The sequence below is a fragment of the Chinchilla lanigera genome, unplaced genomic scaffold, assembly GCF_000276665.1.
Source record: "Chinchilla lanigera isolate Chin_1 unplaced genomic scaffold, ChiLan1.0 scaffold00062, whole genome shotgun sequence".
Classification (NCBI taxonomy): Eukaryota; Metazoa; Chordata; class Mammalia; order Rodentia; family Chinchillidae; genus Chinchilla; species Chinchilla lanigera.
This window is the reverse complement of record NW_004955463.1, coordinates 7,061,765-7,077,352: the sequence shown is the minus strand read 5'-3', so window position 1 is coordinate 7,077,352 and position 15,588 is coordinate 7,061,765. Positions and strand designations below refer to the sequence as shown.

The 15,588-nt window shown below is 36.5% G+C and overlaps 2 protein-coding genes across 4 annotated transcripts in view; one reads left to right on the top strand and one right to left on the bottom strand.

The window, feature by feature from the left end:
- Gtf2e2 (general transcription factor IIE, polypeptide 2, beta 34kDa) overlaps nt 1-15,588 on the top strand; it is a gene marked incomplete at its 5' end in the record, with an annotated part of 79,911 nt that overhangs the window by 3,426 nt on the left and 60,897 nt on the right.
- Nucleotides 5,760-15,588, bottom strand: part of Smim18 (small integral membrane protein 18) — a 13,946-nt gene continuing 4,117 nt past the window's right edge. Inside the window, exons 2-4 of one of the 3 annotated variants that reach the window (XM_005398367.2) lie at nt 13,978-14,122; nt 6,632-6,712; nt 5,760-6,229 (exon numbers count right to left, since the gene is read on the bottom strand). In XM_005398367.2, coding sequence (XP_005398424.1) covers nt 5,907-6,194 — 288 coding nt within the window. In that variant the 5' untranslated portion in view covers nt 6,195-6,229; nt 6,632-6,712; nt 13,978-14,122 and the 3' untranslated portion in view covers nt 5,760-5,906. Of the gene's footprint in view, nt 6,230-6,631; nt 6,713-13,977; nt 14,224-15,588 lie in introns of those variants that run through there. The other 2 variants (XM_013521494.1, XM_013521495.1) reach the window with 2 other exon arrangements.

The following is a 15,588-nucleotide window of genomic DNA, read 5'->3' as shown; positions in this document are numbered from 1 at the left end:
TTTAATTCCATAGGCCTATATGTTAAAGTTTAATTCCATAGGCCTATATGTTAAACTATACACAAAAATCAGCTCAAATATATTATGTAGATCTAAAGAAAAGAGCTGCAACTATAGCACAGTTTTTCTAGCACCGTTTCTTGGAAAACTGTCTTTTCCTCACTGGATTACATTGGCCCACTCTTCAAGTATCTGTTGACCACAAATGAAGGAGTTTCTCTGGAGTCTCAGTTGACAATATGTCTGTTCTTATGCCAGTACTCACTTACCTGCTTGATGTACCATTATGGTTACATTCTGAGATTAAGAAGTATAAATTCACAGGTGGGAAATGTGACGCAGGGGCAGAGTGCTTGAGACGGGCCTGTGCATCCAGGAGCCCCAGGGTTTGAGCTTCAGTGTCACAAAAAGAATAAATAAAGTTTAAGTCCAGTTACCTTGCTTGCTTGCTGGTTGGTTGCTTGCTGGCTTTCTTCCTTCCAGTGTTAGCTTCATTTTTATGTACCCTTTGCATTACCATATACATTTTCAGTTCAGTTTGTCAAATAACATCTGCAAAAAAAGTCAGCTAGGATTTTGATAGGGATTAGATTGAATCTATACATCAGCATAGGGGAGAATTGTCTTCTTAACAATATTAAGGCCTGGTGTGTTGACACACACCTATAATCCCAGCATTCTGGGAAGTTGAGGCAAGGAGAGGATCCTGAGTATGAGCCCAGCCTGGGCTTTGTAATTTAGTGAGGCCCTGGTCTCAGAAAGGGATGGGAAATATATCTGAGTGTAAAGGCTCGTAGTTCAGTCGTTCAGTTCCCAGGACTAAAAACAAAAGAACCACAAAACAGAAACTGGGCATGGTGATGTATGCCTGTAATCCCAGCTACTCTGGGGGCGGAGGCAGGATGATTGTCTCAGGGCAATCCTCCTACCTCAGAGACGAGTCTCGACTACATAGCAAGAACTTGTCTCTCACAACCAGGAAAAAAACCAAAACAAACAAAAAAATAAGTAACAACATTTGGGAGAAGTCACTAGTAATTAGTTGCAGCCATTTGGGTCTGAGCATTCCTTCTGGATAGGTCTATAGGATAGTTTCTTATAGATGCCTTAACATTTTCTTTTATTTGAGTTAATTTTGGTACTTTGTATCTTTTCAGTTTATCCATTTCATTGTACATTATCTAAAGTTTTTCAGAGTATTTTCATTTCTGATTTTAGGAATTTGTGTTTTATTTTTTTCTTAATCTTCTTTTGACAGTTTTTTTTTTTTTTTTTCTTTTGGTGCTGGGGATCAAACTCAGGACTTTGTGCTGTTTTGACAATTTTGTTGATCTTTTTTGTTGTCGATCTTCTCAAAGGACAAATTTTTCATTGTTTTTTCTGTTTTTATTTTTTAAAATTTCATATTTAAATTCAATATTTGCTTCAGTATTTTGTCTACTCTGGGTCAAGTTTACCCATAAACTATATCTTTTATATTTTTGGGTTTTTTTGGCTTTTTGAGATAGGGTCTCCCTATGTACTTTAGGCTGGGTTTGAACTCACTATGTAGCCCAGACTGGCCCTGAACCCATGGGAGTCTTCTTGTTTCAGCCTCCAAGTGCTAGGATTGCAGGTTTGTGCCACCATGCCAGTGTAAACTATTACCTTTTAAATTACAAGGTCAGTGCAATGTAATTCCCAACCAAAATTACTTAGCTACTAAATAAAGTAGCAATAGTAGTTGATGTTGTCTTGTTAGATGTCTTTGAAGTTACTTTACTAATGCCTGTTAAACTAGAGCTCATTTATCAAAGCAGCCTTATTATTGTTCATTAGTTTTGTCTTTCATGCCAAAGAAGTTTACACTGAATTATATCAAAATTTAAAAAAACTACTTTGTTTTTGTTTTTTGAGACAAGGTCTTACTATGTTGTTTAGCTGGCTTTGAACAGTCTTCTTGCCTCAGCCTCCAAGTGCTGGGATTATAAGCATGTACCACCATGCCAGGCCAAAACTATTTTAAACTTAATGCAGAGCCACTCTTAGGCTTAGTCTCCTTGACCTGCTCAAGAATGTCTTTTATGGATTCTTTTAAAAAATAGTTTTGATTATATGTAGTGGGTAGGAATTTCATCTGCACAAACAACAAATCCCATGCAACAGCAGGAAGTGCCTGCGTAGGACTTTGCTTTGATTGGCCAGGGTAGGGTAAAGTTTTTTGTAACAATCCCAAAGTCTCCGTGTCCTAAAACAATGAAGGGTGGCTTCCTTTCATTGCACATGTTTGTCATAGGTTGGTAGGGGTCAGCTCCTTGTAGTTACTCCTGGACTAAGTAACTGTCAGCCTTGCCTGTCTCCTATATCATCCTGGTTTAGCATCTTTCGTATTCTTCTGCATACAGCAGTCAGTGATTTTTCTAATCTAATTGTCCGTCTTTGGTTAAGCTCTCGTTGTTTTTTTGGATAAAGTCTGCCTTGTGTTGCAGCCTACATGCATGCACTACCTTGTCTGTCCTTTCCTGAACTCTTAGTGATACAGTAACTTGTCGCTTCTCTAGTGTGCTTTACTCTGCTGTCTCTTGGCTTTTGCTCATATTATTTCTTCTTCCTGAAACCTTTTTTTTTTTTCTCCCTCCCTTGGCTAAATCCTATTCTTTTTTTTTTTTTGTCTTTTTTGAGACAGGGTCTCTCTATGCAGTTCAGGCTGGCCTTGAGCTCATTTTGTAGTCCAGGCTGGTCTTGAACTCACAACAATCCTGCCTCAGTCTCCTGAGTGCTGGGATTATAGGTGTGTGCCATCCTGCCCAGCCAACACTATTTTATTTTTATACACTAGTGACCTGTAGCAGGATACATGTCAAGACCCCCAGTGGATCCCTGAAACTGGGTAGTACTGAACCTTATATATAATTTGCTTTCTCCTATTCTTACCTTTGATACAGTTTATGAATTAGGCATAGTAAGAAATTAACAACTACAGTAGTAAGATACAACAGCATACTGTTGTGAGAGTTATGTCAATATAGTCTCCTTCTCAAAATACTGTACTACACTCTTGTGATGGTAGGTCACATAATACCTGTGTGGTGAGATTACGTGAAGTGAGGTGAATGATGCAGGCACTGTGAAATAGTGTTAGGCTATGACCTAAGGTTACCAGAACACACGCCCTATAATACCATGACAGTTGATCTCAACCTAGACAGCTAATAAGTGACTAACCTGGTGGGTGGTGTACACAGTGTTGATACACTGGATTATGAGGTAACTCTCTGAGCTGAGATGGGCAGGACAGATCAGGGAGATTTTATCATGTTACTCAGAATAGTTGGCCATGTAGAACTTATGAGTTGTCTATTTTTGGAATTTTTTATTTAATCTTTTAGGTTCATAGGCACCTGAAACTGTGGAGAGCAAAACCATGGATAAGGGGGAACTATTATACTCTCATTCGTCAACCTGGATTCAGTGCTTAACTTTTGGGTTCTCATAGCACTTACTATTCACTGACAAAACTGTGAAACATTATTGTAATAATCTGAGTCCTTTTTGCCATTGTACCCTTGGTATCTGGCCTAATCTTTCACAGGTGGTAAGCACTCAATATTTATTGAATGGCCAAATAAGTTACAGAATAGGTTGGTGAAAAGTTGATAGTATATGTTATTAAACAGTTTAGTTATTAAAGGGCCCATCTGTGGTAAGGACTCCATCTTTAGTGAAGATGTGGGTTATTTTTTTTTCTCCTTAAAAATATGGAACACTTCATCCGTTTCTGCGTAATCCTTGTTCAGAGGCCGTGGAATCGCTGTATCATTCCAGTTTTACTATATGTGCTACCAAAGGAAGCACAAAGTGTGGTTTTGACAGTGTTCAGAATAACTCTTGGTTATCAGAGTATTTTATATATGTATTTAAGTTTCAGAAGTCCTCTGAAAGTTGGTTATATCATTTGCATTTATTTTTGCTGGAATTATAAAAGGAAAATACTTCGTGGAATAGGGATTTCAGACCATCCATTATGGATTTTTCTTCTTTAGACATGGTCTCATTATGTATTCCAGGCTGACCTGGGCGTGGTGGTGCACTTCTGTAATCTCAGCACTCAGGAGGCTGAAGTAGGAGGATTGTTGCAGGTCTGAGATCAGCGTGGGCTTCAGAGTGAGCTCAAGGCCAGCCTGAACTGCATAGCGAGACCCTGTCTCAAAAAGACAAAAAAGAAACAAACAAACAAACAAACAAAAAAACCACAAATATATTCCATGCTGGCCTTGAGTCTGTGGAGATCGCCCTGCCTCAGCCTCCCAAGTGCTGAGATTTAATTAAGAATCTTTGAAATGAAAATAATAGGTCTCTGTTCCCCTCTTTTCACTGCCTGGTTAATTATTGCAAAAACAAAAAACAAACACAAAACCAAAACCCCAAAAACCATTCCATCAGTAATGGAGATTAAAAAAAAAAAGTCCTTTACAGCACTCCTAGCACATTCTTCTCCCACACAGTTCTCTTAACATGTCAGCTGTTTCAATTTTTCCATATTTGTTTTTAGGCTTTACGCATTATGTACGTAACTTTGTAACAATATCTATAATTTTATTAAAAGTTTTTTGTTTTGAATTTATTTTTCACTTCATGTACTCAATGTTTTTGTTTTTTCATAGAATTGAGTAGTTTTTTAATAATCTGTTGATGTGTTACATTTAAAGGTTTAGGTTTTTGTGGGTGTGTGTGTGATTTTTGAATGATACCTTTGTTTGTATGGTATGCTTTATTCTTTTGGGCTAATTTCACAGATTAAATTTCCAAGAGTGTTATTTCTGGTCTCAGGGAGTGTAAAGGTTAAGAGCATGCTTTGTTTTACTTCAGGGGTAATAGCAAGACAGTATTGATGTGATAAAATAATATCTATACAGCGCTTGGAATTTCAGAAGCAAAATTTTCATACTTCTGTTTTTAAATTAAAAATTTGTTGACTAGGGCTTGAATTGAGGGCTTCACATTAAACTACATCTCCAAGCCTTTTTTCTTTCACAGCAGCGTCTTGCTGAGCTGCCTAGGCTGGCCTCAAACTTGTGATCCTCTTGTCTTATCCTCCTGCATAGGTGAGCTTACAGCTCAGAACTGCCATACCTCTTTGACTCTAATAGCTTATTTTTACTTGCTTTGCATTCTTCTACATTTAGTATCTTCGTCCTTAAGAGACTGAAACTTAGAGGTAAAATGAAAGAATAGGCTCAAGAACTGCTATTTGGGAGTGTAATAGTAAGTTTTGGTTTGAAAATAGTCTGCGCTTTTTCTAGATCATGTACTTCCTGCTAAACATCTGGTCAAGTTGGATGATGATTTTATGCAGGTGTACTTGTGTCCTTTCTGATTGTTTTGAGACTTTGTAATAATTACGTAAAACTCATCATTAAAATATGCCAATAATAAATTATAAAATATTCAATAAATTAGAAAATATTGCTATATTATACACTTAGGGACTTCATGTGTACATGGAAGTAGTTTACTTTGGATTTAGAAACGGATCTACTAAATAGTATTTCTGTAGATGTCTACAGTACTTTTTAATCTATGTACATTGTTGTATAAATGATTTTAGCATCAATCACCCTGATTATGTTTTCCAGTTTACATTTTGCTGCTCAATATTGAGAACTAGTAATTCTGTTGAGATTTTGAAGTGTCATATTAAAAATTTTGGTAATTTCACATTTATGAAGTTTTACTGTACATTTAATGTAAGGTACACACATACCCACACAAAATGCATATTTCACTTGTGTTTTCTTCTGCTGAAAATCTTTTAATCATTCAGAGTCAAAATCAGCTTTATAGTAACAGCTTGCCTCACGAAATTCTTTTTTCTCGGAAGAGGCTGAAGTCTGCTTTTAAAGATTTTGTTCCTGTTCTGGAGAGGGCTAAACCACTTCGGCATCACGTTTTCTGATGTTGTTCATCATACTTCTAAGAGGGTTAGGTTCACTTTTCAAGTCTTTCACAGTTTTGTTTTTTGTACAGCAGCAGCAGTCAAGCACTTCATACAGGAAAGCTAATACCACCAAAGATACTACGGTCAATATAAATAAAAGCAGGATGACAAAGCAGGCCGTGTTCCAGTTATCATGGAAAGGGTAAACTTTTTGCACTTGAAAACCAAGGTACTGATAAACAGAGGTGGTGGTTTCATTCCAGTGACTGGAAGCCATTCTGAGATTCCGCTTCTTGTATTGCTCTTTTGAATCTGCAAAAAGGCAAAAAGTGAATGCGTGTAACAAAACTACAGATTTGTCCATTCCAATCTCAGTCCTAAGAGTTCTTGGTAATTTGCATAGGCAACATAAATTTTCCTTACTGTCTAGCAGAATTAGTGATAGAATTTTATTTTTGATTTTTTTGTATATTCCAAATATTAAATTGTACTCATTTTTATGTATATCACTTGTTAGATAAATATTTGTGTTTAAGATTAATATACAAAATTAACTGCTAATGTAAGGGGAAATGGGTGACTGGATTGGTTTAAAACTTGACTAAAGCTATGGTCAGTGAACTGTTGTCTATAAGAAGTCTTGGCATTTGAACGTTCTGTTTTTCAGAGTGCTCCTAGAAAAAGCTTTGTCATTGCCCCTATGGCTTCTCTTACCTTTTGGTTCAGTGTATTTCTGCTTCCTATTTCCACACCTTTAAACTTCAATAACAGATGATCTGAATCAGGAACTAGGGGCTTATGGAAAAATAGTAGAGAAAGAAAAACCAAATGATCTTTCAGAATAAGGTTAAAGTAACATTTTAGGCTATGTTACCTGTAAAGAGCCTTAATCCTGAGATTGATTGTTCTGTAGGCAGTAATCATGTGTCATATAACCTAAAAATGATGCGTGGACACTAATATTTAAAAATGCAGACAAATTTGACCTTTCTAGAATTATTAGTTATTATTACTTCCTTTCACACAATAAACTGGTGAGTTAGACTTCAGTATTGTTGTCATTAAGTTTTGCTTGTGTTTACCTGATACTTGTTAGACCTTAAATGGGAATGTAAGGATTGAAATTTGATAGTATAGAAAAACAGTAATGAAAAACTCAATGAATTTGGATTATTTTGATCTTCTAAAATCTATTTTAAGTTAATTTTTAAAGATTATAAAAGACCTATAAGAAAATTTTGGAAATAAGAGAAGAAAACCAATTCTATTTTCTTAACTCATTGATTACTATAATTTTGTATGTCTTTTCCTTTTTTGGTACTGGGAAGTAGACCTAGGAATGCGGAGTTACATCCTTGTTTTTTGGGGGGGAGGGGTACTAGGGATTGAACCAAGGCCTTTGCACTGAGTTGCGACTCTAGTCCCTTATTTTTTATTTTGAGACAAGGTCTCACTAAGTTACTGTTGTTTGGGCTGGGCTTCAGTTGCAGTCCTCCTTGTTCCAGCTTTCCAGAGTGCTGATCTTATTACAGTGATTCTTGAGTTCATCAACTCAATTGTGTCTACGATTTCAAAAGAACTGGTAAGAGTGAATCACATTTCTCCATAAGGTGCAGCATTGAACCCAACCATTGAATTTGATTCGGTTTCTGTCCGACTTGGTTCATGAACCAAGGCGCCACTCTCTGTATTTTGTTTTGAGGCAGAGTCTTGCTAAATTGCCCAGGCCAGCCTTGAACTTTACATTCTCCTGCTTCAGTCACCATAGTAGCTGAAATTATAGGCCTTTGCCACCCGACCCAGCTCTATGCCTTTTCTTTACTACATATTTGTAAACCAAACTTTTATTTGTCCTTACAAGAAATGTTTATTTATTGCCCACTGTCTGCCAAATACTTTTCTAAATTCTAGAGGTGTTTTTTGTGTATGTGGTTCATATAAAGAAAACTTCCGTAGTACAGAAGTATAAGAATGTATGAGTTGGGCATGGTGGTTCATGGCTATAATCCTAGCACTTTGGTAGGCTGAGGCAGGAGGATCATAGGCTCAAGCCTGGGGCAGTTTGTGATCCTATCTCAAAAAAGGGGTGGGGAAATAGCTCAGTGAAAAGTCCCTGGGTTTAATTCACAATACTGAAGACTGGGGTGAGGGAGAGTGTAATGAATGTCCATGCACTTACAATACAATTTCATTTATCAATTCTTGTCCCTTATATATTTGCCACTTGATTCCATCCTGTGGACTATTTTAAAGTAAGTCCCATACATTATTTGATCTAGAAGTGATGTTTTTAAACATAAGCACAATACTATTTTCAGTCCATAACAGTATAGTTGTTTACATTTCCTTGCTTTTATTATATCTAGAATTTATATAATTTATTTATCTTTTTGAGACAGGGTCTTGCTATGCAGCTCAGGCTGGTCTTGAACTCACTTTGTAGCCCAAGCTGGTCTTAAACTTGCAGTGATCCTCCTGTCTCAGCCTCCTGAGTGCTAGACTTACAGACGTGCGCCACCATGCCCGGCATATTATTTATTTTTTTGAGACAAGTTGTCTCTGTGCACTCTAGGCTGGTCTTGAACTCACTTTGTAGCCCAGACTGGCCTCAAATTCCCCTAGTGCTAGGATTGCAGGTGTGTGCCACCACGCCTGGCTATATATAGAATTTTAAAACTTTGGGGTTGACCAGAAGTTTCCTTCAGGCCGCACCTGAGTCAGTAGCCCTATCCCCAGAGGTTATCCCTGTTGGGGCTTCTATCACTTCTAGATTTGTTTCTCCTGTTCATGGAAATGGAACCATGCATAGCCCCCTGGTGTCTTTTTTCTAATTAATATAAAGTTGGTGAAATTTATCTGTGAGATATTGATAGTTTACTTTTAGTTGCTATATAGTATTTCATTCTGTTTTTTCTTTTTTCTGAAGGTTTTAATCTTTCTTAATTAAATTTATTGGTACATTTTAGATATACATGATCACATGCATCATAGAGAATTTATACCTGTACATGATATATCTTGATTCTTTTTTCTCATTTCCCTCACTTCCTTTAAACCCCTCTTACTTACAAAAACCTTGTATCTGCTTTTTCCTCCTCACTGTCTTTCTTTTTAAACTTTGGGGTTGATAAATTTATGTTTTCTAAGATTTTGTTTTCTATCATAAATCAAGTTTAACTGGCAAATTGCTTCACCTCTCTCATGGACTTTTTTCTCCTTCTTGCATTTTGAAGGTTAACGTGATAAAGGCTTAAGTGTGTTTTCTCTTGGAAAGGAGAATGCCTTCATGGTCCTTAGTGACCTTCCATCTTCAAGAGAGGGAAAGCAGACTTAATGGGCAGTAATTGAATTAATTGTTTCTATTAGTTCAGGGATATATGGAAATACCTAGCGTGGAATATAGGTCTGTCACTTCTCATTACGTTACGGCGTTTTCATACTATGTCTGTACACTCAGCCTTTCAAAATCACCTGCTTGTCCTTCGAGTTTTCTCTGCAGAGCACATTCTTAGGGAAGGCAGGGCTGCTGCTACCTTGCACAGCTCTGGGACACAGCTCATATTGTGTGGTGGGGTGCCGTGCATGGAGTGCAGTGTGGATGTCCTGGCAGGCTGGCTGCACACCTGACGGTTGCGTTCTAATCACCGCTCACACAAACATTCAACTCACAGAAATGTACTTTGTGGAGACAAAAGTTAGTCCTTTTTGACCTGTCTGCCTTAATAGAGTGAAGGCACTGGAGGGCGCATGTGTGCGCACTAATCTTAAGAATGGTTAGTGGTTGGAGCTTCTTGTAAGATTTTTAGCACTGCTGAAATGCAGATATTCCTGGGATGGTACCAGACATTGTTGCAGTTTTTATCTCAGTATAACAGGGAGAGAAAGTGTAGGACCTTGGGAAATAGAGTGGAGCCGCCTCTGTGAGTAAATCACAGGAAGAAACATCTGAGGATTTATCGAATGGTAAATTTATCTGTGCTAACCTAGAGCCCCCATCCCTCTTGCATTTATGGGAACTATTTCTTAGACTTCCTATTAGGGCCTTTCAGGTTGACCTTTCTCTGAGGTTTTTCCCTCCTGGTGCTGGAGATTGAACCCAGGGCATGTGGATGCTAGGCACGCACTCAGTACTGAGCGACATCCCCAGTCCCGTCCTGTTTTGAAATACGTGTGACAGGTTCTCTTGAAGGTTTCTACACCACGCATTAGAAGTAACTTCAGAGCCCACAGTGACAGGGAGAGAAAAGGGCAAAGAGCAGTCTTTCTGTATACTAGACTTTACAAATTAGTTTAATCCATGCTATTAATGAACTTAGTTTAAAATGTTTTTTTCAGAATTGATTTTAGATACCTCGTTTATGTAAATTTAAAGCCTCTTCTGAGATCTTATTTTCATCCCATAATAAACTTGTTTTTCTTTTCTTTTAGAAATAGGCTATGCTGGGCGTGGTGGTGTACGCCTGTAATCCCAGCACCCGGGGGAGGCTGAGGCAGGATTGTTGCAAGTTCAAGGCCAGCCTGGGCTACAAAGTGATCTCAAGGCCAGCCTGAACTACATAGCGAAACCCTGTCTCAAAAAGACACACACACACACAAAAATAGAAATTGGCTATATAAATCTATGACTTGTACCTGAATACATGACTCTTAAGTTATTATTTTCTATTTTAATTTATTATGAGCTTTTTGTTTTGACTTTAAGAAGGGGGAAATGGTAAAGACTAACAGAATTTACCATTTTAAAATGAAATTTTAGAATGATTAGAACATTGGCCTATGGAATCTCATATACTATATTTTTGAGGTATAAGTGAACTGCTTACATTTTTTTGAGGTCTTCTTGCCCCTAAGAAGTAAAAGGGGAGGGGGAAGGGAAGGGAAAGGGATGGCAGAAGGCAGTCAGACAGAAACACAGCTAGGTTCAGTTATTTAAGGTTAACCCATACCAGCCATGAACTCTTTTTTTTTTTTTTTTTTGGTCTTTTTGAAACAGGGTCTCACTTTATAGTTCAGGCTGGCCTTGAGCTCACTTTATAGTTCAGGCTGGCCTTGAGCTCACTTTGTAGCCCAGGCTGGTCTTGAACTCACAGTGATCCTCCTGAGTGTTAGGATTATAGGCCACCATACCCGAGGAACTCTAAATTGATAGTGTTTCCACAGAATTACAAATAGCTCTGTAGTGTTATGCAGAGATTTTTAAGACATGTTAAGTGACAAGAACAAGGTACAAAATAGTGTGCCTATACGAAAAAGGGGATATGCTCTGTCTGCACAAAAATCTTGTAATGATCTACAAGATGTTGATAACAATGTGAGGCTTGGTGGGAATGAGTAGGGGCACAGGGAAATGTCTGAGACTTACCAGTTTATACCTTGTTATAGTTCTTTTGGTTTTTGAACAACTTAAATTTATTATTTAAAACAAAAATAATGTATTTGAAAAGGAAAGGAAAAAAAATGCTGTTTCTTGCCTTTAGCTTTTAAATGTTTATTGTGTCATATTTCAATTTTAGAAAATTAGAATTAGTAAGCTTTTTTTTGTACTTGGGATTAAATCCAGGGTCTTGCACGTATTAAGCATGCTACCACTGAGCTACATCCTCAGCTCTGTAAACATTCATTTTGATTAGATTATACTTTATTCACACATAAAAATGCATAAAATTATTATGCTTGCAATGACTGTGGGATAGCAGTGTATGCCACCTCTAAAAGCATGTGTACGCTTTGCTGGGAATTTCTAAACCATTTAGCAAAAAGTGTATATATGTCAGGTTTATGTTACGAATTATGATGGTTTGCAACTTTTTAGTATATTGATAACTGATGAGCCACTCAAAAAGAATTCTTGTCTTAATATCTTAGCTCCTCTGAAAAAAGGTAAACCCCATGATGTTCTACCATTTTCTACTTTAAATTTAGTGTCATATATTCCTTCAAAATATAGATGAGCTCTAGTAATTTTTTTGTGTTACAGGCATGGTGGCACAAGCCTGTGATCCCAGCAATCTGGGAGGCTGAAGCAGGAGGATCACAAGTTCTAGTCCAGATTCTACACACTTTAGCCAGACCCTGACTCACAATAAAAGTAAAATTACAAAAGGGACAGGGATGTAATTCTGTGTTCAGTTGCCAGCACCACCAACAAAATGTTCGATGAATTAGGCATACAAAAAGAAATATACTATTAGAATGTTCTCCCATGTTGAGATTATATTTTGAAACTAAAATGTAATTTTATATAAAGCAAATGTTATAAACATGCATTATAAAAAGCAAGAGAAATCATAAGGAGAAAAAGTAAAAATGTATGGTACTTTTGGGGTCTTCCCTCTCCCTTTAAAAATTTTCATTATAGGAACAGGGGAGCTTTAAACCAAGTAATGTACTTGTGTGTATATTTTTGATGTTATTTTTGATGTATTTCCTTCGCCTATTTTTCCTATTTTAAGAGGCACCAGTGGAATATTTATAGAGATAGGATGGAATTGTTTTAGAACTTTGGATTGCCAAATGAGAATAAAGTTACCTTGGTGTCTGTTTATGGTAAAAATCCTTGAATTGAATTCTCTGTTGCTTTTAAGCATACCGTTTGAAATGCTCAATTAATCATAATAACTTTAATGTAGAGCAGTTTCAGCTGTGAGGTAGGCCATGCCTCTTAAGTCTGCTTTTCATCTGTGCCAACTATAGATATATGGAATTAATGTAAGCTGGGGTGAATGTTCAAACAATGTGGGTGGTTGAGTTTGTTTATAGTTTACCTGAAATTTAAGTTTTAACTATTATATTTGACAAAATTATGCTATCTGGGACTTTTTATTTTTGTCTTCCATACTTTGTATAGCAAACAGGAATGGTTTCTAGGTAATTAACCCCATGTGTGGAACCTGAGAGATCCAATGTTACAAGAACCTTTGGGTTTTGTAAGGGATAGTCTATTCATGTTAGCTAAATGCTAAGAAATAGGGACAGAACTTATGAAAAAACGCTTTAATGATTAAATATTCTTAGCAAGATAAAGGGTAAAATTGGATCTTTAGGTCAGTATATATGGTATGTATCCTGGAGCTCTGACAGTGATATTTTCATGTTTGAACATTACAAAATTAGAAATTTGGTCAGTAATTTTTATTGATTTTTAATAGATATGAATGATTGCTCTGAGCTATGAAAGTAAGCTTTTTTGACCTGAAATTACCTTCATTCCTTAACCAGTTTTTCTTAGGACATTTTTATTTTAAAATGTAGTAAAAAAAACCTTCCTTTGTATTTGTTCCGAGGATCAGCTTAAGAATAACTTAAATATTATATTTAAATGCTATGATAAATACATATTTTTGTGGTTTATCAATAATGAAAGGCTATCTAAAAATGTTTTTATTTAATCATAGCATGACATATTACAGTAAGATAAATTTCACTGTGAGGAATTATTGTAATTAAAATGTTAAGGGAAGTCTGAAGGTCTATATCTTTGATTATAGTATATAGCTCACATATTGATACATTTTATGGTCTTGGTTTTTAGGTAAAAGTCAAATTGTCAAATAAAAATAATTTTGAACTATTTTGTCATATTTATTAAAATACAGCAAACTTTCTTGTGAGTAGCTGCTTTCTTATCAGCCAAGATAATCTACACACATAATCAGAAAGCTTTAGCCCAGGATTTGCTTTTAGTCTAGATTTTTCTTTAAGAAAAATCCTTTGTTAAGACAGACCGAACTGCTGAAATGAAATTGCTGTGGGAAACTGAAATTAGCAAGTAGCTAGTTAACATCAAATGTTTTTGATTTATTTAAAGTCTGGATATAGATCATGTTTGTATAAAATGTAATGAATTTTCCATTAAAGCACAGATGGTAAGCGTGCTTATCAAATAGCACAAGGCATTCTTCATATTTTCATAATAAAATCCTAGGAAGCAATGGAATGAATAATTGCCTTTTTGGGTGTTAAGAAGGAGCAAAGCTTTCTGGTTGATTTTCATGCTAAAATATTTTTCTATTGTATCATAAGGACACGGATTACCAAATAAAAAGATGGTATAAACCTACCTCTTGTCTGAAAGGGTGCTGTTGAAGCGATGGTATCGTCTGTTTGTAACGCAGTCTAGTGCACAGCCAAGATGGAGCTGTGCTTCTATTGGTTAGATCACAGTGCAGTTTTCCTCTGTGTTCATTTGCATTAAGTCCTGCCACCCTAAAGAGTAAATCATTCATAAACCTGAATAGAGCTGTCTGGAATATCAGCTGTCACCCCTTTTCTTTTCTTTTTTAATCCTTAGGCTAAATTTCTGTTGGGAATTACTAGCAAATTGATACCCCTTAGTGTTTACTTCTAAAATTTCACGTTCCTTAGTAAGTATTTCATTGCTGAGGCTAAAAGATAACGCCGGGAGGGGTGGTGACCTAGGAAACAATGGTGTGGGTAAACAGCTTGATATTTCATCCAGGAAATGTACATAATATCTCATAAATGAAATTTCACTTTCTTTTCTGCCAATATTTGTCCCATATGTAAATCTTGCTGTCTGGAAGTGATTATTTCTGTATGATGATTGGATTTAGAAGCACTTCTGAGGGAAAAGTAGTATGGTTCTTTTTAGCTTTTCAAGTTGTAAGAGTTCAGGTAGGTGAACACAGCCTACATTTAAAAAGTAGTCTATGGCATTCTGTGTGTTTTAAGTGGCAGAATCATCTCCAGTTGACTGTTCAGAGAGAATGTTTTTAATTATGGTGTATTATTCAGAGTTTGGTTTAAACATAACAGCATCAAATTATTTATTAAAGAAGTGACTGTTATGATACCAGTCACCTGCATACATCCTGGCTATGTACATGTGTGGGTTTTTTTTGCCTCTTATATTTTTTATTCAACTCTTACTCTTTTCATATAAGGTTTTAAAACAGCTGTACAATATTTTATTATACTGTCATTTAATGGGTGTTTTGGACAGCAGCATCTACTGCGGGTTTATAATCTGATTATTGCAGTGTTGTAACAGAATTTTGTGCGTGTCACTCTGCATGCATATGAAGACAGTGCTAACGGATTCCTGGGGGTAGAATTACCAAAGTTTGCCTCCACGAGGATTTTCAAGTTTGTATTCACACCAAGTGACATAAAAGAATGTTTATGTCCCTACTTTTCTGGAGATTAAAAAACACATTACACACACACACACACACACACACACACACACACAAAACCCTTTTACTAATGTGAAGGATGGGAAAACAGACTTATATGATATTATGTGTCTTTAAGAGCTGTGTTTTTTTTTTTTACTTATAGATAGATTAGTAGATTCGTCTCTGGGGCCATAAATGGGCACATGGAAATATCCTTATTACATTCATTCATTGAACAAAAATTTCTTTTTTTTTGTAGTACCAGGAATTGAACTCACGACCTTGTGCTTGTCGGGCAAGCGCCGTGCCACTGAGCTAAATCCCTCGCCCCAAAGATATGCAAAGTTTTTTTTTTTTTTTGGTACCAGGAATCGAACTCATGACCTCAGGCTTGCCAGGCAAGCGTTTATGCCACTGAGCTACATCCCTGGCCTGAACAAATATTTCTTGAGTGTTGACTGTGGTAGGTTAAGAGCTGGAGATCACATGATAAAACCATGTGGTTTAGAGTTAATCCTTTGTATAGCGTTTTTT